Source organism: Chiloscyllium plagiosum, unplaced genomic scaffold (assembly GCF_037043375.1).
Source record: "Chiloscyllium plagiosum isolate Xiang-an unplaced genomic scaffold, Cpla_swu_hap1 HiC_scaffold_22, whole genome shotgun sequence".
NCBI classification, from domain to species: domain Eukaryota; kingdom Metazoa; phylum Chordata; class Chondrichthyes; order Orectolobiformes; family Hemiscylliidae; genus Chiloscyllium; species Chiloscyllium plagiosum.
Window position 1 is genome coordinate 10,363,229 of NW_028270160.1, and position 26,393 is coordinate 10,389,621.

Below are 26,393 nucleotides of genomic sequence, written 5' to 3' on the forward strand. Positions count from 1 at the left end.
TATAAAAGGTACAGTACAGTAGTGATTATGTACTTGGAGTAACAAACCAAAGGACTAGACAAAATAATGGAGACAACATGAGTTCAAATCCTATCGCAGCAGAGAGAATTTAAAAAAGACAATAATAATGAAAATAAAATGAAAATTAGGTCTCATTATGAAGTGGCCAGCTTTTGAGAAGTGCACATATCACCCAGTCCCAAACTGGCAGCATATACAACTCCGGTCTCACAGTAGGACAACTGACTCTGGAATGCTCTCTGACAGAAACATTCAAATCACTTGGCTGTATCAAATGTTGCAGTTTAATAAAAGCAATTCACAACCTTTCATTGGCCCAACGAGGGATCTGCAATAAATACCCTGTCAACCGTCAGCCACAATCTTATTGAAAGATGGAGCAGGGTCAAGGGCTGAATGGTCTAAGATTGCACAGGTCCATATTGAAGATCTAAATACTTTCAAACTGCTTTCAATTTTTCATTTATGTGCAAGGCCAGCATTTATTGCTCATCCTAATTGCTTTCCAGAAGGTGGTAGTGAGCTGTCTTTTTGAATATGACTGGGTGGTTTCCTCAACCATTGCACAGGGCAGTTAAAGAGTTAACCACATTGCTTTGGTCTGGAGCCATATGCAGACCAGACCAGCCAAGGACAGCAGACTTCCTTCCCGAAGGAATTTTCTTTTCTTCATTCTTCCGAGGGATGTAGGCATCGCCATTTATTACAAGTCACTACCTTCCCTTGAATTGATTGGCTTACTAGGCCATTTCAAAGGGCAATTAAGAGTCAACCCAGATGGGTTTTCAAAAACAACCCTTAGTTTCACTGTTGTCTTTATTGATATTGATTTTTAAATGATACATTTATTTAACTAATCTGGATTCTCCATAACTGGTAAGATATCAACCTGTGGCCAGGTTTTACACTACTAGCTCAGCAACACACCTATTCAATGCTCCAACACAAAGGTTTCTCCCAGACTGCACCACAAGTTCCTGGTCCAAATTCCTATCCATTCCCTCATGCTGAGGAGCTTGCATTGTAAAAGGCCAGTCCGGGACAACATCAGGCTTAGTCCCAAGGCTCTCCAGACTCCATTGACCTAATGATGATAGCTCATCAGTGACTGAACATGGAGGATCTGGCAGTCTAGTGCTGTAATTGAGTATGGGTTAGCATAGTCAGCACAGGAGAGAGAGAAGTTAATGCAAGGCAGCTAGACAATGACACCAGATTCTGATCAGTCATTCAAGAGAAAGTTGTTCAGTTAGAACGTCCTGACAAAATCCTCACACCTTTAAAACGAAAGGAGGGTCATCCCCTTTATACTAGGTCAAAAGGATACTTCTGAATTCCATGCTAAAGCTAATTGCCAGGGCTGCTTTGAAATGCTGCATTTTTCATTATTAAGTATTAATTACGTGCTCCTCCCCTCAAATGATCATCCCTCTTTATGTGGAGGAAGTTAGAAGGTTAAAGCTGTAACGCAGAGATTGTGACTAACCACCCAGCCTATAACCAGCCCAAGAAACAGTTCAGACATCAGCTGTCAGGGCTGACTTAAAGTCTTCGAGATGTACAGCACAGAAACAGACCCTTCGGTCCAACTCGTCCATGCCGAACAGATATCCCAACCCAATCTAGTCCCATATCCCTCTATACCCTTCCTATTCACATACTCATCCAGATGCCTCTTAAATGCTGTAATTGTACCACTTCCTCTGGCAACTCATTCCGTACACACACCACCCTCTGAGGGAAAACTTTGCTCCTCAGGTCCCTTTTATATCCTTCCCCTCTCACCCTCAACCTTTGCCCTCCAGTTTTGGACTCCCTCACCCAAGGGAAAAGGCCTTGTCCATTTCCCCTATCCAGGCCCCTCATGATTTTATAAACCTCTATAAGGTCACCCCTCAGCCTCAGACATTCCAGGGAAAACAACCCCAGCCATTTCAGCCCCTCCCTATAACTCAAACCCTCCTAGTAAATCTTTTCTGAACTCTTTCAAGTTTCACAACATGCTTCCTATAGCAGGGTGACCAGAATAGAATGTAGTATTCTAAAACTGGCCTAACTGACTTGTCAATCAGATACTGGAACCTTCTATTGCAACCTCTGCTCTAGATCAAGGCAAAAAAAGCTGTGACTGAGGGCTGAGTGGGAGGAGCTTCCTTGCTCTCCTTCCTTTCTGGTACCTTTGATTTCGAAGATCTTTCTGGTTCAAAGCCATTATACATTTTTTATATCTGGTTCCAAACTACTGAAGTGTGAAATTCCCCAGTAACTGATCCAAGCACAGCTCAACAGTCTATCCTGGAGCATCCGCAAGACAAAGAAACTGTTAACAGAAGTGTTCAATCACAAGATGAACTGCTGATTGCCAGCTGCTCTCTGAAATGTAGGAACACATGACATAGGAACAGAAGCAGTTATTCCTAAAACAGATCATGGCGGACTAGCTAAATAAACACCACTTCCTTCCCTATATCATTATCCCTTAATGTCATTCACAACCATAAACCTACTGAAATTTGTCTTGATCATACTCAATGAGTGAATCTCCACAGCCCTTGGAGGAAGAGAATGCCAATGATTCACTGCTTTCTCAGTGAAGGAATTCCTCCTCAAGTCAAGCTACAGCAGCCTCCCCATTAACCTGAGATTCTTCCCCTGTTTCTTGATTCACCAGACGGGAAACTAATATATCTGTATCTACCCTGTTCATGCCCTGCAAGAACGTCATAGGTTTCAATGAGATCATCACTCATTCTTCAACATTCTAGAGAATATAACATCAATTTCCTCAAGGTGTTCTGATAAGACGATCCTAGGGATTAGTTTGATGAACCTCCATTGCACTCCCTTTATGACAAATACATCCTCCCTTAGATTAGGAGACCAAAATGGCACATCATAATCCAGGCTTGGTCTCAGCCAGGCTCTGTACAACCACAGCAAAACATTGTTACTCCTGCATTCCAATCCTCTTATGATGAAAGTCAACATATCATTTCTCTTAGGCAAAAGTGGGTACTGCAGATGCTGGAGATTAGAGTCAAGATTAGAGTGGTGTTGGAAAAGCATAGCAGGTCCTGCAGCATCCGAGGAGCAGGAGAATCGATGTTTTGGGCCAAAGCCCTTCATCAGGAATATCATTTCTCTTCCTAATTGTAATTGCATGCAACATGTAGATTTTGAACAATTGTGGCCCAAGCTCTGATCCTTGCAGCTGTACCAACTGCCTGCTATCCTGAGAATGACCAGTTCATTCCCACTCTCCATTAGCTGTCTGTTAACTAACACTCAATCCATGTTACCAACTGAGTTGAGGATAATCAGATTATCCGATCAGCCATGATCCTACTGAAAGACTTCCTTTAGCTCCTAAACCTTATCATCATACTCCCAATTTCACAGGCTCTGACTTGTTGTTTTAACCAGTCTCCTTTGTTGGTCCTTAATGAGAGCCTTCTCAAATGTCAAATACACCACATCCACTGTTCTCCTCCTATAAGTGACAGGTCTGTCAAACACAATCTCCCCTTTCACAAATCCATATTGAATCTGTCCAAGCATTCAAGAGTTGAGTAATCACATCCTTTAGAAAAGTTCTAACACCTTTCCTCCTACTGACATCAAACTAACAGGTCTGTCAGCTCACTTTCTACGCCCATGTCTGACACCAATGCCAACACAACCTGTACCATCATCACCTTGGCATGCCAAACACCCTTTCTTTAATAGTGTGGTCACATTTACTACTCTCCAAGCCTGTGAATTTTGAAAGATGACCAACATTGCATCCACCATCTCTACAGCCACCCTCTTTAACACTCTGTGATGGAGTTTTGGACCACTTTCTGAAACTATCTAATCCACGAGATTCTCTTTATAGCCATTTGATGATCTGGGTAACTTGAGAGGCCAAATCACAGGACAGCTCACAGCTGGTATGGTTCTGGAGCCACATTGAAGATAAAAGGCTTCCTCGGTAAGTGAACAGTTTGCGTTTTTAATGTCAACCCAATCAGTTCATTAATGAGCAAAAAGCTTTCACTACTGTAGCATTTTTCACAACCCTGGGCTTTCTCAAAGCACTTCAGAGCTAATGCGGTTCTTTTGAAGTGTCACTATTTTAATGTAGGAAACCAATTTGCACAGAGCAACTCTCACAAATAGTGATGGGTTAATGGCCAGATAACCTGTATATTTCCAAGGGTGATTAAAAAAATCCTTCATTTTTGTGACTACTGGATTTCATATGTTTACCCAACAGAGCCCCATAAGGAGATATGTAGCCAGGTGCCCAGGAGGAGTCAATGAGTTTCTGAAAGGAAGGGAGGTGTCATGTTTCAGGGGCAGACCTCCAGGATTGAGGGCCTTGGAAGCTGAGGATGTCTTCATTAACAGGAATTTGGGGATGTGAATGAGGCCATATGGAAGGAGTGTGGACACAATTGGACAGTTCACCCTGGGTACTCCCGTGGCCACAGTTAGCAGAACCCTCACTCAAATTCTCTCCCATAAACCCTCTGCTTTGACAGTGTGCACTTTCACTCTTTTCTATGTAAAGCACCATTTATATTCTTTGCCTGATCAATGTTCAAACTCACTCTCTCTCTTATTTACCCTTCTTACACAGACCCTGGATTCTGTTATTGTGACAATGGCTGATAATTTGCCTTTGACAAAGTCAGTACAGGGCTAAAAGATCTGATCAGGAGAGGGGGCAGGAGAGAAAGGGAAGACAAAAGGGGAGAGAGAGAGAGAGAGACAGACACACAGAGAGGGACAGCCAGACAGAAGGAAGAAAATGGGGAGGAAAAAATGAATTGGAGAAATGGTGAAAAGCAAGCAGAGAGCAGTGTAATTAGACCAAATAACCCAGTGAGTTTTCAAAGTTTAAATTTCAGTGTAATTAATATTTTTCAAGTGCTTTTGAATGTTGGCTGTGAAGTCTCTTGTGGGTTTTAGGGGGAAAAATAGAATCCAAATTAGGGAGTGGAGAGACCAGCAATCGCAAGATGGATTATGTTAATCAGTGATATCATCACCAAAAGTCCAGCACTTTCCTAATGTAGACTGAGCCTGAGAACAAAATGTCCCCTTGGGGCAAGATCAAGCAACATACAGGATGACCCATGGTTTCGGTCTGTGTGCACGTGGGTGTGACAGTTATCTGATGTACCGAATGGTTGAATGCTTTTAGCATTATTCATATCTGCCCGAGACCGTGGAGTAGGCCCACCGATACAGTCATACAGTGCAGAAAAGGCCCTTCAATCCATCCAGCCTATGCCGATTTATCTACCCCTATCTCATTTGGCCTATTGCCTTGAACGTTATGACACTTCAAGTGCTCATAGTTTTAAAGAGGTTTCCGCCCAACTACCCTCCCAGGCAGTGCATTCCAGATTCACATCACCCTCTGTGAAAATATTTTCCTCAAATCCCCTCTAAACCTCCTGCTTTTCACTTCAAAATGATAGCAAAGGGAACAGCTGCTCTCTATCCACCCTGTCGATGCCCCTCATAATCTCACACACCTCCAGGGGGTTCCCCTCTCAACTTTCTCTGCTCCAAAGAAAACAGCCTGAGCTTATCCAGCCTCTTTTCATCGCTAAACTGCTCCATCCCAGGCACCATCCTGGTGAATCTCCTCTGCACCCCCTCCAGTGCAATTACATCCTTCCGTTAGCGTGGTGGCCAGAACTGCCCACAGTACTCCAACTATGACCACTTGAGCTACTAAGACATGGTAATCTTCCCAAGATGATAGCAGGAGAAAATGAGGACTGCAGATGCTGGAGTACCAGAATTGAAAATTGTGGTGCTGGAAAAACACAGCAGGCCAGGCAGCATCCGAGGAGCAGGAGAATCGACGTTTTGGGCATAAGCCCTTCTTCAGGAATGAGTTTTTTGTATTTACTTTCTTTGATGTTCGATATGGCTAGGAAAAAACGTTTGTTCAGTGTATGAATCCTTCTGAGGATGAAGAACAGCAAAGAACAGCCAAGATGATAGCCAGCAAGAGGCCTTTATGACACCTCTATTGCTCACCGTTGATATTACTAACATTTACAGCACTGACCTTAATGTAAACCTTTTGTAAGATGTCAGATTCTCCTTGTAAAGGGGAGGAAGGATTTAGGAGCATGAACAGGCCATTCAGCCCCTTAAGCTTGTACTGCCATTCAATACGATCATGGCTGTTGTGGTTTCAACTCCACAGGGTCACAATTGGCAAGTGTAGGAGGAGTCCATTCTGCTCATCATGCCTGCACCGGTTCTATCCCCTAGTGCCAAATCCCTTGCCTTTTCCTCCAATCCCTGCACACCATTTCTATCCAAATAATCATCCAAACCCTCTCTTGAATGCCTCAATCGAACCTGCCCCCAACACATTTCCAATCTCTGTATTCCAAACCCTAACCACTCACTGTGTGAGAACCTCTTTTTTTTCCTCATATCACCCTTCCTTTATTGACAAATCACTTTAAATCTATGGCCTTATCATCTTGTCCCATTTGCAAGCTGGAACAGCTTTGTCCCACCTACTCAATCCAATCTATTCAGGATTTTAAAAGCCTTGAAGAAATCTCCTCTTTGCCTTCTGCCGTCTAAGGAGAACAGTCTTCAATCTATCCTCATCATTGAAGATCCTCACTCCTCTATCCTCATAACTGAAAAATCTGAACCCACTTGCTTATCAGACCCTTCAATCTTCCATTCCACTTGCAATCTCTAGGTTCCTAGGCCTCCCCCATTAGTGCTTCTAGATTTATTTTGATCTTCTTTCCAATTCCTTCCAACTGTGGCAGTTCTTTTTTGACCTTGCGTTTCTCAATTATGAAAGAAATGTTAAACACCCTACAGTTCATTTTGTTTTGAAATGGGTGAGTCAGAGGAGGAGATTTCAACATCAGAATGTTTCCAAAGTATTAGCAGTGGAGAGACAGGTCATTCCGCCCAATGGTCCATGCTGGCGGTTAGACCCCACACAAGTCTTCTTCCATTCTTCCATGCCTTGTCCAATCAGGATTTGCTTCATTTCCTTTCTCCCTCATCTGTTTATCTGTCTCCCCCTAAAATACATCTGTACCTTAACACCTTGTGATGGGCAAGTCCACATTCTAACCAATCCTATCGGTAGCCAAAGTGAGGAAGTCTTACCCAATTTCTGCAAGATGTTGAGCCAATTCATGATAAGGCCATGATGTAAGAATAGGATTTTAATAATCTCAATGACTCCAACTTTTGACAAGGCTCATGCAATTGGAAAGGAGCCACAAAACACGGATGGGCAGGAATTATCATGGAGATCACACTGGAAGGGATGGGAGAGAGGTGGAAGTGAATGGATCAATGATAATCAAGGGGAGCCACAGGAAAATGGGGGATGCACCTTGGGGAAGACAAGAGAAATGAGTCTGCATAGAAACAGGATTGGGACAAGGGGCACCAAAGCTGAAAAGAATGAGTCACAACGCAGAGACAGAAAGAAAGTTGCAAAAGCACTATGCGATAGAGAAATAGGAGAGCTCATGAGAAGGAGACAACATAGTCAAGAAGATCAATTCTACAAGGCAAGGCCTCATGACACTGTGGGGTGCTAAGGCTTGGGTGGTAGAAACAGCGTCACAATTGGATAATGCCAAACCTCACAAGGGGCTAAAAAACCAGACCAAAGGAAGAAAGGAATTTCTTTACAATTTCAGAATGATCCTGGAATTCAGGAGGTTAAGATAAAAAACCAGACCACATAAACAACCTTATCAATGATCAAGCAGTGATCGAATGGAGTCTGTTAAAATATCTCCTTCCCTTGGTCCAGAAATCAAGCAGAAGGACTAAACATTTAACACTAACACCATGTTATTTAGCAGTTAAATCAGAAAATGTTTCTTTATACACAAGGATTCTACAATTCAGTGCTCTGTGGGTGCTAAAATAATGAACAACAGGGGGTTGGGGGAGGAGGGGGGGGTGAGGGGGGAATGATTAAAAAGACCACTCGGCACCTTGAGCCTGTTCCATCATTTCAACTTGATCACAGCTGATCTCCTACCTCACTGTTATTTTTCCCACACTCTTTTCCCATCTTTAATATGCAACTATCTGAACTTCAACATCTAGACATCTATCAATTTGCAGGCATTTCAAGAGGAGATAGATTTTCTTGTTAAGTACTGTACTGGTATTGAGGGATATGCAGCTAAAACAAGGTAAACTTGCAGGTTGAGTCAGTAGTTTGGAAGGCAAGTGTAATGTTGGCATTTATTTTGAGAGGACTTGAATATAAAAGCAGGGATGTACTTCTGAGCCTCTATAAGGCTCTGGTCAGACCATATTTGGAATATTTTGCACAGTTTTGGGCCCGATATCTCAGGAAAGATGTACTGATCCTGGAGCAGATTCAGAGGAGGTTCACAAGAAGGGTCACAGGAATGAAAAGCGTTTGAGGACTTTGGGTTTATACTCGATGGAGTTTAGAAGGATGAGAGGGATCTATTAAAACATACAGAATACTGAACGGCCTGGACAGAATGGACATTGGGACGATGTTTCCATTGGTAGGAGAGACTAGGACCCGAGAGCACAGCCTTAGAGTAAAGAGGGGACCTTTTAGAATGGAGATAAGGAGAAACTTCTTCAGCCAGAGAGTGGGGAATCTATGGAATTCATTGCCACAGAAGGCTATGGAGGCCAGGTCATTGAGTATAAACAGGTTCTGGATTGTCAAGAGAATCAAGGGTGATGGGGAGAAAGGAGGAGAATAGGGTTGAGAAATATATCAGCCATGACTGAATGGTGGAGCAGACTTGATGGGCTGAATGGTCTAATGTCTGGTACAGTAAACAGGAGTGTAGGTACAGATCAAGTGTAATCTGATGGCATAGTGGAGCAGGAGAGAAGGGCTGAATAGGGCATATTCCACCCTTTATTTTTAGAGAAAAATACAAATTGATCCCATTCCAGAAACTGAGATGAGCTAAGATTGCTGGAGCAGCTTTGAATAGCTGCTTCAATATAATAGACAACAAGTGAAGAATTGTCCAATAACTCCAGGGTCATCTTGCTGTGGAGGTGATATTGCATTATAGTCATATCAGCAATTCCACATGCTTAGAAAGATAGTCTGGTTAATTAGTGTGAGAATTAGCCTGCAGCTGGTCATCCTGGGAATTTGAAGAATCCCATGCAGCCACTTGGAGAACAAGTTAATTTAAAAAGGGCCACATTCTGCTTCTTTTTAAGAGACTCATTTAATTCAACAAACTTAAAGTTCTGATGAGTTTAACTCTGGCTTAATTTATAGGGAATACTTCAAAAGACTCAAGATGGTGGCAGAGTAGGGTTCCTGAGCCTGAGCTCAGCTGCTCCGTCCATTGATTGTCACATTTTCGTCTTTTCCTTCCGTCCTCAATGGCAATGAGTTGAGCCAGCACGGACCCGAGTTGGAGCCCAGCGCGGACTTGTCTGATTTTACTTTTTTTCTGACTTTAACCTCACTTTGCTTCTGTGAAGAGTACCCGGCAGCTTCAGCAGTGGCTGCATTGTCGAGACCAGCCCCAGGACAGTCTCACAGTGGTAATGTCATTGGCAGAGGCAAGATGGTGCCAAAGAATGGAGACATGGTTCTGTGGCAGTGAGGGGACTTGTGCTGGTGACGGTCTCAGTGTCGGAGTGGAAGAGCCCAGATTCAGGCTAAATACTTAAGAAGGCCTGTCAGGCTAAACTTATAACCTTCTTTCTTTTCTACTTTATACCTAAGATTTTGTAGCTTTGTCACTAAGATGGTTGTGCAGATTGGTTAAAAATCCCACAACACCAGGTTATAGTCCAACAGGTTTAATTGAAAGCACTTGCTTTCGAAGCACTGCTCCCTCATCAGGTGGTTGTGAAGGATCTGATGAAGGAGCAGCGCTCCGAAAGCTAGTGTTTCCAATTAAACCTGTTGGACCATAACCTGGTGTTGTGGGATTTTTTACTTTGTACACCCCAGTCCAACACCGGCATCTCCAAATCATGACTGGAGATTGGTGACTTTGTACACTTTTCACTGTATTCCTATATCTCTGTACTCGAGCACACGTGATAATAAAACCTAATTTTAAATCTAATTTTTAGGTACTTTACAATATGAAACATATACAGCAGCTAAATGCAGCAATTAGATTAGATTGGATTAGATTCCCTGCTGTATGGAAACAGGCCCTTCGACCCTCCAAAGAGTAACCCACCCAGACGCATTCCCCTATACTATACTTACCCCTGACTAATGCACCTAACACGACGGGGCAACTTAGCATGGCCGATTCACCTGATCTGCACATCTTTGGACTGTGGGAGGAAACCAGAGTGCCCAGAGAAAACCCACACAGACACGGGGAGAATGTGGATGAGGTGGGGGACCTCATTTCCCCTTCCCCCACCTCATCCTAGTTTCAAACTTCCAGCTCCGCACTGTCCCCTTGACTTGTCCGGACTTGTCCGACCTGCCTAGCTCCTTTTCCACCTATCCACTCCACCCTCTCCTCCCTGACCTATCACCTTCATCTCCTCCCCCACTGACCTATTGTACTCTATGCTACTTTCTCCCCACACCCACCCTCCTCTAGCTTATCTCTCCACGCTTCAAGCTCTCTGCATTTATTCCTGATGAAGGGCTTTTGCCCGAAACGTCGATTTTGCTGCTCGTCGGATGCTGCCTGAATTGCTGTGCTCTTCCAGCACCACTGATCCAGAATCTGGTTTCCAGCATCTGCAGTCATTGTTTTTACCTCGTTGAAGGACTGAATGGCCTAATCCTTCTCAGATTTCCTATGTTTAATGCAGTCCATATCGAGTAAACTAATGGAAACTCTGCTGGTGTAATAAACTGATTAGTTTGTCAATCTAGCTACTGAGCCCAATTTTCAGCACCCCAACTACAAGAAAGAAACAACAACAACTTTAGCAGGGTGCAAGTTTCACCTGGCATTCCAAATGAATCTAAGCTAGCCGTATTATTTAATACAGACAACATTACTCCACTAGAGTTAACTTGGGTAGCTATTTAAAAAGTAAACTGTGCTCTCGTGGGGGGAGCTGCAAGTCCAAAGCTGTTCCGAAGCAGCATTGACTGGAGGCCAACAATTCTCATCACTTTCTCGCTGCCCTTGAAGAGGTCGAGCAGTGACAGCGAGACTGTTTCTGGTTGGTAAATAGGGGTGAGGGGGGGGCGGGTAGACAGCAACCAATCGTTGCTAATGTTTGCAGAAACTGCCCTGGTAACAAAAATTGCCTTTTACTGTAAATGCAGGCAGAACTTTCCTGAAGTCATTAACCTTTAACTGAACTCCCATGTTACTGTAATTAGAGTTTGATTGCCCCCAACCCCCACCCCATAAGAGTCAATAAGCAGTGTACGTGCCTATTAAGGATGTGAAGGCATCGGAAAGGGTTCAGAAACATTATATTAACAAGAACTGTGCAGAGGCTGGAGAAGTTCATTTGTGTGGTACCGCATTTCTCCTTAAGGAAAAGGAGGCTGAGAGGAAATGCAACAGAGGTGTACAAAATCACGAGGGTTCTGGACAGAACTGTGACGGAAGGATCTAGAACCAGAGACGGAGTCAAGGTGATTGTTTAAAAAGAGCCAGAGACAATTCGGAGCAAACTATATTTTTTTTAACGCAGCAAATGTTTGGATCTGAAATGCATCGCTTGGGAGCTGGATGGAGGCAGCTTCAAATACGTCTTTCAAAAGGAAACTGGATAATTACCTGAAGGCAAGAAGAAAATTGTAGAGCCGTGGGGAAAAGACAAGGCAGTGGGCACTAGCTTAGTTTCTCTTTGAAGGAGCAGGATGTACCCAATGGGTTGAATGGACTTTGTGTTCTACGATTCTATGACAGGGATGCAATAATTCCATCCTTTCAGATCATCTTACACTGCCACTCATCAGGAACAGAAGTAGTCCATTCAGCCCATCGAGTCTACCCTACCATTCAATGATATTGTGGCTGCTCTAATAATCCTCAACTCTACTTTCCTGCCTTATCTCAACAACCTTGATTTCCTTACTGATTAATTAACAGTGTATTAACAATAAATACACATCTTTCATTCTGAAACAATTATTTTTCTCTTAATTCAAGGAAACAATAATACAGTTGGCATGAGTGACTGACTAATCAAAGTTGCCATAGTTATACCAGCATATAAGACTGGTCTCCCAATAGAGAGCAACAGGTAGTGATGGTTTAACCTGAGGGTCACCATACCTCAGGTAAGGGGAGAGTGTGAGAGAGTGTGAGAGAGTGTGAGAGAGTGTGAGAGAGTGTGAGAGAGTGTGAGAGAGTGTGAGAGAGTGTGAGAGAGTGTGAGAGAGTGTGAGAGAGAGTGAGAGAGAGTGAGAGAGAGAGTGAGAGAGAGAGTGAGAGAGAGAATCCTTTATAACAACCCAAGCTGCACATGGTGAATTGAAGCCACATTGCTGGCATCACTATCACAAACCAGCTGCCCAGCCTAAATCTGTATTCTCAATCTATTAATCATACCCAAGACCTCATCCTGTTAATCCATGTAAATGCACTCCCTCTGTGAAATCAAATCTTGCAACAACCAAATTCATTGACCTCAATCTCATCCAAGTAAAAGAAGTTACGACTTATTTTTCTTCCTCAAAAGAGACTCTGTCTACACCCCTCAAGGATATGTTAGAATTACTAAACCTTCCATTTGATGGATGTGCTGCTGAATACATTATTTCTCCAGTGTTCTTGGTATCTATTGTCTCTTGCACTACAACTACAACCACTACACTCCGTCAATGCTATACCGTCATCTCTCCCTTCACAACAATCACATTAAGAAGCCCTCAAGTTTATCCAGAACCTGAATATCCCAACTGTAACCAAGGAAGCTTTGCTAATTGTCATTCATGAGAAAAGATACACTATAAGTTTAAGTTCTTAAAGACAACCTGCTCTCATCCACACACTGCATCCTCTTATCAGCTGTAACTGTGACACATAGGCCGTGTTACTGGACAGCAAACCAAAGGCCCTTGGACAGATGATCAGAGGGGATTTCAAATCCCAGCTCAACAATTTAAACTCCACTTGTTCAATAAGTCTAGAATTAGGTTAAATTTTTAGGCCCTGATTGGCTTGGACGTTTATGGGAGTTGTGACTCATTTCCATCCTGCCCTAGCAATTTCCCAGAGGCAGGGTCTCTGTAAGCACACTGTAGCCAAGTGACCAAAAGGACAAGTTCTGGAGGTCAAAAGCTTCTCAGAGTACTGGGGGTCAACATGGCTGCTTGAAGACAGGCAGAGAGACTCAGAGAGGCCCAACAGCAGAGCAGGGCATGGGAGTGGGGTAAGAGCACTCCAAGCAGCATGCTATCCTGTCAAAGATTCACTTCAACTCCCAACAAGGGAAGCCTAGCTGCTAAGGACTCCTTATTATTTAAAACTTAGAGCCAGAGAGCAGAGTAAATGATTGAGGTGCAATAGCATGTATGTTATTGGACTAAGGCCTGGATAATGATCTGGAGACAGGAGTTTGAATCCCACCAGAGCTCCTGGGGAACTTAAATTCAATTAAAGTAAATCTGTAATAAAAAGCTAGCATCAGTAACAGAGGGAGATTCAATTGAGGCATTCAAGAAGACATTGGAGAATTTGAGGACTGCAGATCTGGAGATCAGAGTCGAAGAGTGTGGTGCTGGAAAAGCACAGCCGGTCAGGCAGCATCCGAGGAGGAGAGTCGATGTTTCGGACATACGCTCTTCATCATGAACATCAATTATGCCTGAAACGTTGATTCTCCTGCTCCTCAGATGCTGCCTGACCGGCTGTGCTTTTCCAGCACCACACTCTCCGGCACTGGAGAATTATTTGGATAAAGATAATGTACAAAGCTTGGAGGAAAACGTAGCAGATTAGTACTAGCAATGACACTCACTTGAAGGGCCAGTGCTGGCACAAAGACCTCCTTCTGCATTCTGTGATAATCACCAAGACCCAACTGTTTAAAAATGCCCTTTAGTAAAGTGAGACCCAGTTACCATATCTACCCTATCTGTAACTCCAGACCCTCAGCAATGTGCTCAATCCCCAGCTGTCCTCCAAGATGATCAAACAAATTACTGTGGAGCACTACAAAGATCCATAATGCAAATGCAGCAGCATTTTAAGATGGCAACTCACCACCATCATTAAGGACGATGAAGAGACAAATCACAAATGCTGGTGTTGCCTGTGACAACCACATCGTGTATACGTTTGGAGAAAAGAAACTACCCAACCTGGCCCTAAAGTACTTAACACAGTGGAGCTCAACCTTGCAAACATTATGACATTTCCATTTCCCAAAGCCAAAATCAAAAACTACCAATAAATTGCCAATACATAGCATTGCAAATTCCTAGCCAAATGGAATTGGATCACACTTGACTAAGCACATCTCAGCATCTTACACCAAGTTTCAAACTGAATTCCATGGATGTGCCAATTTGAAACCTCCTCAAACTCAGGAGCTCTCTCTCGTTCTTACCAATTGTGTCTTTCATCAGTTTCTCCAGCTTTTCGGTCATGCTCTCTTCTTCAGCTCGATTACTGCTCTCCACTCGCTGCATAATCTGCCGCTTGATTGCGACAATAACTTTGAGTAAGTTATCTTGGGACAAAAGAAACAACAATTTTAATCGACGTCAATTACTTGCATTTTCCATATTGATATTAGCTCAGCTGAAAGAGGCCTCTTAAAATAACTCCAATCTTAACATGCAACAATTATTTTGTAGTACAACAACACTTAAGACAAATGAAAAGAAGTAGGCCATTGAGCCCATTATACTGAATGATTAACTAGATCCAATCATTACTAATCTGATAATCCTCAACTGCACTTTCCTGCAATTTCCCTGTAATCCTCAATTCCCGCACTGATTAAAAAATGTGTCCATCCTGGCTTTGAATATAATTAACAACCCAGTCTTGACAGCCCCCTGTGATAGAGAATTCCACAGATTAGCTACCCTCAGAGAGAGAAGAAATTCCTCACCTCTGCCTAAAATGTGCAAGGACTCATTCTGAGATTATATCCTCTGGTCTGAGACTCTCCCATAAGGGGAGACAACCTTTCCAAATCTACCCTGTCAAGTTCCCTATGAATTTTGTATGTTTTAATAAGGTTACCTGTCATCCTTCTAAATTCCAATGGGTAATGCCCAAACTATGTGACCACTCCTTGTAAGACAGTCACTCCATACCTCATCAGCTGAGTGAACCTTCTCTCTACTGTCTCCAATGTCAGTTGGGCTTTCCTTAGTTTTAGTTTCATTGTTATCTACACAAACATGGCTACCATTTTGTGAACAGTAGGCTCCAAACGACCATGGGAGTTTTTGGGTGGGGGAGAAAGGTGTTTAGGGAGGGGCAAGTCTATTCTTTGGGTTAATAAACAGGGCACCAAGAAAAATCTCATTTCATTTTGAGATACTGTCTGTAAGACCTTTAACATTCACCTAAAGTCAGGTCATTAACTTAGCTGAAACACTGCACCTCAGACAATGCAGCTCCCTGCATTGTAGTGTCAACCTAACTTGTGTACTCAGATCCTGAGAGAGAAGCTTCAATGCTCCCCTTTTGACTCTGTAGCAAGATGCTAATCAGCTGATGCAAGCTGATACCTGGCTATTAAGAGATATCAGATATTTTCCCATTACTTTATTTGTGTATTAGTAACATCTCTTTTTTCTTTTAAAAATACATAAGTATCTGGGCAGATGATTATTGATGAAACCATCCAAAAGACACAGGAGAACCTAGGAAGGCAGACAGAATGGGCAGCTGGATGGAAGCTGCAGTTTAATCAAGAAAAATATTTGCTAATGCACTGTGAAAACAAGATCAGACAAATAATAGGTCAAGACTTTGAGAATACAGGCCAAATGGTCTTGGGTGTGCAGGTACACACACACACTGAAGGTGATATCACCAACCAGGTACAAATATAAAAGCAAGACAAACTGAATCTTCAGATTTGTACTGAGGGACAGGATAATTTGTACAACCACACTTTCGTACCATAATTAGTTCTGGGTGTGGGTTTGGGGGCAGGGGGGGAGGTTTATAAATTCATTAGTATTTCAGCAGGTTTTACAGATCATTGAAAAATTAAGGTTCACTTTCTTCTTAGGGTAAAAAGGTGAAAGGGATTGAAATCATGAGAACTACTTTCATGAGTCAATCAGATGGTAGTGAGAGAGCACAAATATAAGATAATAGGAATTAAGGTAAAGTTGGATACACATTCAGAATGGTTACAATTAGGAATTCTTGACTAAAAACAAATGCAACCTTTCAAAATGGAGGATCGATCTATTGTCTGGAACATTTTGCAATTTCGTTCCAAAAGGTAGATTGTTTAACTTTCTTCTCGGTTTACCGCTGTTGTGCAAAAGGATAATGTCACAGGAAAACTGCTAACGATTTGATGGGAAGGTATTCTTTAATTTATCCGTTCAGGTGAATCAGATGGGACTTGAACCGGGAACTCCTGCCTTAAAAGGAGAGGACATTACCACTGCGCCACAAGAGCCCTCAATTTGATTAAAAGGTTTGTCAGATAAGGAGGGAAAAATCATATACATTATCACATTCTTAAAATGCCTTCAAGCTAACTTATAACTATTTAATTGTGTCTGGAATGTTATGGGGAAAACGACGGAGTGAGAAAAGGTTCCATAAACAACAAATTAATTTTGGAAACTGAAATTTAATTACTGCAAATGAATGCTTCCAGTGTCTGCACAGCGTGAAGCTCTCCCTCAGTTTGAGCCCAGATACAGGCGGCTGTGCAGCAGGTCAGGAATGGGAGGGGAGGAGACTCAGTATTGTTGCCTGGAGACACTACACTTTGCCAAGACTGAGCTGCCTGATTCCCTGCAAAGACTTGCAGGGATTCGCTCTGAGAACCAGGCCAAGAATTCAGGGTGGGTTCACAGCTGAGGGAATGTATCCCTTGGAGGAAGCGATGTGGGAGGCAGGGGAAAGGGGCAGGACTGGGAATGGTGCAGGGACCAAGTTCCTCAAGTCAATCCCCATTCCCCTCAATCCAGCACTAGTCTGTAATATGGAGATGGGGACACTCACCGTGCTCGGTGTTGAGACCCCATAACTTGATTTTGTTGGCCTCATGTTGGGCTTTCTTCTTTAGTCTGCAGGCCCTGTGCACACAAACAGAAAAGAATGTGTAAGATGTGGTGAAATGGCACCCTTCAGATCCTGGCCTCAACTGCACTACATGACCGTTCGTTCATAAATATGGAATCACACACAACTCAAAAAAAAAGAACCTGTGAGATTGTGAGTCTTTAGAAAGAATGTTGCTCAAATAAGATAATGGGAATTAAAGGTGAAGCTGCATAAATATTCAGAATGGTTACAATTAGAAAATCTTGACTAAAAACGGATGCAACATTTCAAAAATGGAGGGTCGATCTATTGTCTAGAAGTTTCTGCAATTTAATAAGGTTTTAATAAGGTCAAGACACAAAGTAATGTCGCCATAGTCTCAGAGGGCAGGGCTGCTCCCTCATTAAAGAGAGATAACTGGTGCTGATTTAACCTGAAAGTAAAATAAAAGCGCATTCTCTTGTCACTCTGAAACGTGATTAGCATTTCCCATGACTATGACATACTAACAAGGAAAAGGCCATTCAGCCCTTCCAGCCAACTGTCATTCAATAAGATCATGGCTGACTTGAATTTTACCCCAGCTCTACATTCCTGCCTGTCCCCCGCAATATTCAGGCTGTGTCAATAATAAGATCTATTGCTTCGCTCAGAGTAGAAGCTGTTTCAAAAGTAGTGAATGTTCTGAATGCTGTAGTTAACTCCAGGTTCGTCTGGATGGAATTGAATACAAAACACTCGAGATCATGAATAAAAACTGCAGGTGGAAACACTCACTGGGTCAGGCAGCATCTGTGGGGAAAACATGGTTCACTGCAGTTTGTCTGGTAAAGTTTGCAGGGGCACTGTTGTACAAGGATCTGAAAGGGTTAGTGCTGAGGCGTACCTTTTGCACTACCCACTGTATACCACCATTTAGAAGGAGAAAAGATTAGGATCTTGAAGGACTGAAAATAAAGTTACCAGTTTCCCAAAAGATCACAGTGCTGCTCTCTCATTAGGAAAGAGATGACTGGTGGAAGTCTAACCGGAGAGGTTGAGAAGGAGCGTCCTCAATGGTAACCTCAGCTGGTGATGGGAGTTTAACCTACTCTGTTGTGCCACTCGGCATCACAAACCAGCCATCCAGCCAACTGAGCTAACTGACCTGCGGTAGAGATGCAAGTCTGTGAGATAATATACACAGACTTGTGTTCTTGAATTTCTAATATAGAACACTCAAGCACACAATAATATAGGAGGTCAGGTTATATTAAATGAAAGACTATTTGATAGATACTTACACAGAACCTTGAACGCGGTAAGTCCAATAGCTTTAGACCCCCAGCAGGGAAGCCACGTTTGCAGGGAGGTTTCAGGATATGATCACTGGCACAGTTAATAGAGAATAGCTCAGACCTGGTCAGAGGAACAGAGTCCGGGATTGTTCTCACTGCCTACTACAACAGTCTCGAGAGCACCACTCCCAAGGCTTTGTGAATGGTCGTGGGCCTGGGGTAGGGGTCAGGGGTCATTGCCTGCCTCCCCTCCCCGCATTGGTCTCCACCTTTCCTACTTGCTGTGCGAGAGTCACGTTTACAGCACTGCTGAGTTGGGGTAGCGAGTACTTCTCTTGCCTTGGCTACAGCAAGCATGGAGGAAGTGAGGACTGCAGATGCTGGAAAGTCAAGGGTCAAAAAGTATGGAGCTGGAAAAGCACAGCAGGTCAGTCAGCATCTGAGGAGCAGAAGACTTGACATTTTGGGCCAAAGCCCTTCAGGCTGCTCTACTAGTTCCCACCCAGCTCATCCAAGTGGAAAAAAGTCAATCAAATCAAATCGGAACTCCCCATTAGAATACGGGGAAGGTAGAGTCTAACATAACCCCTGGCAATCGGGTGGTCCTTGGGATGATGAGCTGAATCTGATTTGAATTTTTCACTGCAAGTTTCACACATGCCACATGCTTTTATCAGGACTAGGATACATATAGTCCTGAAGGTGTTGGACACCTTCAGGACTATATGAATAAAAGTAAAATGCTGCAGATGCTGGAAATCTGAACCAAAGATGGAAATATGCTGGAGAAACTCAGCGAGGACTGGCAGCATCTATGGATTCGGAAATAGTCCTCTTCAGAACTTCAACTGACATGCTCAGATTTTCTGTTGTCACCGGCAACATTCTACTGTGAACTTAGCAGGACAAGGGCATGGCAATTCCTCGGATGTCTTTCAGTTTTCCCCCTTTCACTTGCTGGAGCTAGACACTGTATGGAGTGAATTCCTATTCATCATTCCCTAGGATCACATCACCCTGGAAATCTAACCTATTCCCTTTCAAAGGGAAGGTGTTTGATTCAACAAGAAACACTGGATCAAATTATAGCCTCCAAAGCTTCCCCAGAGTAATGCAGAAGATAGGTAATTAATGCAATCTGAAATGCACTCACAACCAAAGGTAATATGGCAATACCCGAAATTAAAAAAAACTGAGGATGCTAGAAATCCGAAACAAATTGCTGAGGAATCTCAGCAGGTCTGGTAGCACCTGTGGAGAGAAAGCAAAGTTAATGTATTGGGTCCAGCGACCCTTCTTCAGTTAACTCTGCTTTCTCTCCACAGATGCTGCCAGACCTGCTGAAATTCTCCAGCAATTTCGGTTTTCAAAATTGAACTTGGAGAGATGCCAGGGAGTCAGGTCTTGGGCAGATGGTGTCAAAACCCCTTGCTGTACGCCCACTGAGTACAACAGTGGAACATCAAATCAATCTCTGTCTGATAGATGGACAATGTTCTGCATTAAAGACAGGCTTTTTCTGAATTTTTGTAGCTGCAATTTATAAAGATTATTCTCGCTCTTTCCTAAGTGTTTGTTGACTTAAAGAAAGAAAGGAAGGAAGAAAGAAAGACCTGTATTTATTTTGCACTTTTGATGATGATGGACATGTCAAACTGCTTAACAAGGAGACAGGGAGGACTGCAGATGCTGGAGAGTCACAGCTGATAAAGCGTGGTGCTGTAAAAGATACAGGACATGCAGCATCCGAGGAGCAAGAGTCGCGGTTTTGGGAAGGACCCCTCATCAAGATGGTGCCTAACCTGCTGTGCCTTTTCCAGAACCACACTTGATCAAAACTGCTTTCCTGATGAAGGGCTTTTGCCCAAACCATCGATTCTCCCACTCCTCGGATGCTGCCTGACAATAATGGTTCCAGCACCACACTCTCGACTCTGACCTCCAGCATCTGCAGTCCCCACTTTAGCCAAAACTGCTTTACAGTCAAGGGAGTATTTATATAAATGTAGTCACTGTTATAATTCGCCCAGAGTGAATTACCACGAACAGTAACGTGAGAATGACCAGATTTATCAGGTTCTTTGATGCTATTTGAAAGCCGTGTCCCTGGAGAGAGCTGAATCAAAGTCCTGGAATTCCTTCAGCATTGTGGGTGTCCTTACACTCTAGGGACCGCAGTGGTTCACAAAGGCAGTTCAGCAACTCAAGGTCAGCCATACGACTGGACTATAAAGACTGGTCTAGTCAGTAATACCTACATCCCAGCAATGCAAAAATAAAAATCCCTCCACTTCATGTCCATCTACAAAAACAAAATCGCTGTCTCTGAAAACAAGAAAGTAAGATCACTGAATATTTTTAAGGCGAAGGTGAACAATTATCAGGGATTCAAATTAAAAATAAAGAAAAGCAGAGGCTGGAAACCTGAAACAAAAAACAAACAGGTGGAGAAACTCAGCAGGTCTGGCAGCATCTGTACTGCGAAAGAATTAACATCTTGAATCTAGTGACAAAAGTTACTAGACTGGAAACAAGAACTCTGACAGGATTGCAGAGTTCCTGCAGCACTTTCTGTGCAAGATTCTGAAGTGATCGGGGAGGGGGGATAGACAGGAACGTGGAATCTGAAACCAACAGAACATCTTATCAATGGTGTAGCAGAGGGCTGAATGGCCTACTTCTGTTCCTAAATGTATATGTCGTTACTCGGAAAAGAAAAAAGTATTGTAGTTATTTTTATTTCTATAGCACCTTTCACAACCTCAGGCTGCTGGAAAGTTGTTTTAAACCATGAATTGAGGGGTTTGGACTGTAATTGATGGCAGGAACTGTGACTATATCCCAAAAGAGAGTATTTTCTTGTCTTCCCATTCCTGATGGATATGTCAAAACTGCTCCAATTGGAAGCACGAGATGAGTTGTCACAGTTTAAAGAATCACAAGTCACTTTGAGAGACATAACGTATACGCTTGCAACAAAGAAATGACTCTAATCTACTTGATGCAGCTCAGCTAAGTTGCTTGCTGATTTTATTTACCTAGAAGCCAGTTTATTTTTCTCCTTTCTGGACCGTGGTCTGGCGTTCACTGGCAGCTCGTTCACTGGTGTCAGGTCATCAATTACCTTGTTGAGCTTCTTCAGTTCATCTCCGATGTGCAGTAACTTTCTTGGGTTAGGCGTCAAGTCATCCACATCTGTGCGCCGGGATTTTTTCGCTATTCTGCGTCCTGGATCAGAGGATACAAACAATTACATAGGAGAACGGAACTCTTAACAATCATCCTCTAGCATCATCTACCAAGAAAATGACGCTTCCTTCAGAGACCTTTCCATCTGTATTGGTCACACCGCAAATTAGGTTTGCTGAGGGAGAAAGGGAATGGGTGACCAAAAGGCAGAGGAAGAGCAGGAAGGCAGTGCAGGTGTCCCCTGCGGTCATCTCCCTCCAAAAACAAGTATACCATTTTGGATACTGTTGGGTGAGATGGCTCACCAGGGGAAGCAGCAGTAGCCAGGTTCATGGCACCATGGCTGGCTCTGCCGTACAGAAGGGCAGGAAAAAGAGTGGAAGGACTATAGTCATAGGGGATTCAATTGTAAGGGCCATAGCTAGGCATTTCTGTGATCATAAACGAGACTCCTGAATGGTATGTTGCCTCCCAGGTGCACAGGTGAGGAACATCGCGAATCGACTGCAGAAAATTCTCAAGGGGGAGGGTGAACAGCCAGTTGTCGTGGTGCATGTAGGCACCAATGATACAGGTAAAAAAATGGGATGTTGCTGTACAAGAAGAATTTAGGGAGTTAGGAAACAAGTTAAAAAGTCGGACCAGAGAAGTAGTAATCTCAGGATTCCTACCAGTGCATGTGCTAGTCAGAGTAAGAATGATAGAATAAGCAGGATGGATGCGTGGCTTGAGAGATGCGGCAGGAGGGAGGGGTTCAGATTTTTTTGGACATTGGGACCAGTTCTGGGGGAGGTGGGACTATTGCAAATTGGATGGTCTCCACCTGGGCTGGACTGGAACCAATGTCCTTGGGGGGAGGTTTTGATAACGCTGTTGAGGAAAGTTTAAACTAATGTGGCAGGAGGATAAGAACCAAATGCGGCTAGAGGACAGCAAGGAGGTAGTACCTAAACCTTGTATGGAAATAAACAATGAAGTCAGCGTGAGTAAGGGGAAGAGTGGGCAGGAAGCGGAGGATGAACGCAGAGGGACTGATGAACTGAGGTGCATTTGTTTTAATGTAAGTAGTAGGTAAGGCGGATGAACTTAGGGCTTGGATTAGTACCTGGGAGTATTATTGCTTTTACTGGGACTTGATTGAGGGAAGGGCATGATGAGCAACTAAATATCCCAAGATATCGATGCTTCAGCCAGGAGAGAGGGGGAGGTAAAAGGGGTGGAGAGTTGCATTACTGGTCAGAGAGCATATCCCAGCTGTACTGAAGGAGGACGCTATGAAAGATTAGATTAGATTCCCTACAGTGTGGAAACAGGCCCTTCAGCCCAACTAGTCCACACCGATCCTCTGAAGAGCAACCCACCGAGACCCATTTCCCTTTGACTAATGCACCTAAAACTACGGGCAATTTAGCATGGCCAATTCACCTAACCTGCACATTTTTGGACTGTGGGCGGAAACTGCAGCACCCGGAGGAAACCCACGCAGACACTGGGAGAATGTGCAAACTCCACACAGTCAGTCGCCCAAAGCTGGAATTGAACCTAGGACCCTGGTGCTGTGAGGCAGCAGAGCTAACTTCTGAGCCACCGTGCCACCCTTAAATTAATTAGGGAGCTAAAAGGGGTGGAGGAGTTGCATTACTGGTCACAGATGATATCCCAGCTGTGCTGAAGGAGGGCACTATGGAAGACTCGAGCAGTGAGGCAAGATGGGCAGAGCTCAGAAACAGAAAGTTTGTGGTAACAACGTTGGGGCTGTACTACAGGCCTCCGAACAGCGAGTGTGAGATAGAGGTACAAAAGTGTAAATAGATCATGGAAAGATGGAGAAGCAGCAGGGTGGTGGTGATAGGAGATTTTAATTTTCCCAACATTGACTAGGATTCACTTTGTGTTAGAGGTCTGGATGGAGCAGAATTTGTAAGGAGAATGCAAGAGGGCTTTCTAGAGCAGTATGTAAATATTTCAACTCGGGAAGGGGCCATACTGGACCTGGTGTAGGGGAACGAGTCCGTCCAGGTGGTTGACGTTTCAGTAGGGGATTACTTTGGGAATAGTGATCACAATTCCATAAGTTTTAGAATATTCATGGACAAAAATGAGAGTGGCCCTAAAGGAAGAGTGCTAAACTGGGGGAAGGCCAACTATACCAACATTCGGCAGGAGCTGGGGAATGTAGAATGGGAGCAGCTGTTTGAAGGTAAATCCACATTCGATATGTGGGAGGCTTTTAAAGAGAGGTTGTTTAGAGTTCAGGAGAGATATATTCCTGTGAAAATGAGGGATTGAAATGGCAAGGTTAGGGAACCATAGATGGCTAGCTAAGAGGAAAAAGGAAGTGTACATAAGGTCTAGGTGACTGAAGACAGACAAAGCTTTGGAAGAAAATCAGGAACGTACGACCAATCTGAAATGAGGAATTAAGAGGCTAAAAGAGGTCATGAGATATCCTTAGCCAGCAGGGTTAAGGAAAACCTCAAAGCCTTTTATTCATATATAAGGAGCAAAAGAGTAATTAGTAAAAGGGATGGCTCACTCAAGGACAAAGGAGGAAAGTTATGCGTGGAGTCAGAGAAAATGGGTGAGGATTCTTAATGAGTACTTTGCATCGATATTCACTGAGGAGAGGGACAATGTGGACGTTGAGGTTAGGGATAGATGTTTGATTACTGTAGGTCAAGTCAGCATAAGGAGGGAGGAAGTGTGTATTCTAAAAAGCATTAAGGTGGACAAGTCCCCAGGTCCGGATGGGTTCTATCCCAGGTTACTGGGGAAAGTGAGAGAGGAAATAGCTGGGGCTTGAACAGATACCTTTGCAGCATCCTTTAACACGGGGGAGGTCCCAGAGGACTGAAGAATTGTTAATGTTGTCCCCTTGTTTAAGAAGGGTAGCAGGGATAATCCAGGTAATTACAGACCTGTGAGCCTGACGTCAGTGGTAGGGAAGCTACTGGAGAAGTTACTAATGGATAGGATATGTATGCATTTGGAAGAAAATGGGCTTATCGGTGATATGCAGCACGGTTTTATGCAGGGAAGATCATGCTTGCAAACCTAACAGAATTCTTTGAAGAGGTGACAAAGTTGATTAATGAGGGAAGGGGTATAGTTGTCATACATACAGACTTTAGTAAGGCATTTGATAAGGTTCCCCATGGTAGGCTGATGAAGAAGGTGAAGTCGCATGGGGTCCAGGGTGTTCTAGTTAGATGGATAGAGAACTGGTTGGGCAACAGGAGACAGAGAGTAGTAGTGGAAGAGAGCTTCTCAAAGTGGAGACCTGTGACCAGTGGTGTCCCACAGGGATCCGTGCTGGGACCATTGTTGTTTGTGATATACCATAAATGATTTGGAGGATAGTGTAGGTTGCCTCATTAGCAAGTTTGCAGATGACACTAAGATTGGTGGAGTAGCAGATAGTGAAGGGGACTGTCAGAGAATATAGCAGAATATAGATAGGTTGGAGAGTTGGGCAGATGGAGTTCAATCCAGACAAATGCGAGGTGATGCATTTTGGAAGATGTAATTCCACAGTGAACTATACTGTAAATAGAAAAATCCTGGGGAAAATTGATATACAGAGAGATCTGGGTGTTCAGGTCTACTTTTCACTGAAGGTGGCAACGCAGGTCAGTAGAGTGGTCATGAAGGCATATAGCATGCTTTCTGTCATCAGATGGGGTATTGAGTACAAGAATTGGCAGGTCATGTTATAGTTATATAAGATTTTGGTTCGGCCACATGTGGAATACTGCGTACAGTTCTGGTCACCACATTACCAAAAGGATGTGGATGCTTTGGAGAGGGTGCAGAGAAGGTCCATTAGGATGTTGCCTGGTATGGAGGGTGTGAGCTATGAGGAGAGGTCGAATAGATCAGGTTTATTTTCACTTAGAAGGAGGAGGTTGAGGGGGGAACCTGATGGAGGCCTACAAAATCATGAAAGGTGTAGACAGGGTGGATAGCAAGAAACTTTTTCTCAGACTGGAGGACTCCATTACTAGGGTTCATGAGTTCAAAGTGAGAGGGGAAAAGTTTAGGGGAGATACACGGGCAAAGTTCTTTACACAGAGGGTGGTGGGTGCCTGGAATGCTTTGCCAGTGGAGGTGGTAGGAGTGGGAATGATAGACAGATACATGAATGGGCAGGGAGCAAAGGGATACAGATCCTTAGAAAATAGACATCAGATTTAGATTTGCATTGGCAAAGGCTTGGAGGGCCAAAGGGCCTCTTCCTGTGCTGTCAGGTCTGTGTTCTCTGTTCTGTCCTGTAGGGATTCTAGGATTCTATGATTCAGTCTTGCCCTTGGCTTTTTGAAAATGATCAGGGGTCAGAAAGGTGCCTGGTTCCAACCCTGGTCCGCGTTGAGTGATCGATCTCACTCCCATAGGCTGGTTTCGTTTGGAGTTACTGCAGTCAAGGAAGTGAAAATGCAAAGGGCTGGATTCCCCAAACGAGTTTGGCAGCTCTCGCTGTCAACACAGGAGTGTGTACATGAGTGTAGACTCCAGAATGCAAATTAAAAAGATCATTTGTTCCCCAGATTACGAGACTTCATCACATTCTGCACCAACACCTCCAGTTGTTCACTTGGCAATGGGATGCTCATGCCAACCTGTACAGCTGCAGAGAATTCTCCTTACCCTTTCCTGAAGCCACTGATTTCTTCAACATCACACTAAATCCGGATATTCAATAAGCTGGCCACCTGGCCTCATACATGACCATGAA

General features: G+C 43.6%; 1 protein-coding gene across 8 annotated transcripts in view; it reads right to left on the reverse strand.

Moving 5' to 3' along the window:
- Positions 1-26,393, reverse strand: part of LOC122561323 (CREB3 regulatory factor-like) — a 161,074-nt gene that overhangs the window by 12,856 nt on the left and 121,825 nt on the right. For 7 of the 8 annotated variants that reach the window (XM_087998743.1, XM_087998737.1, XM_087998739.1 and 4 more), the window contains 3 exons: positions 21,511-21,700; positions 17,154-17,227; positions 14,551-14,673 (listed from right to left, as the gene is read on the reverse strand). In XM_087998743.1, coding sequence (XP_087854869.1) covers positions 14,551-14,673; positions 17,154-17,227; positions 21,511-21,700 — 387 coding nt within the window. Of the gene's footprint in view, positions 1-14,550; positions 14,674-17,153; positions 17,228-21,510; positions 21,701-26,393 lie in introns of those variants that run through there. The other variant, XM_087998744.1, reaches the window with a different exon arrangement.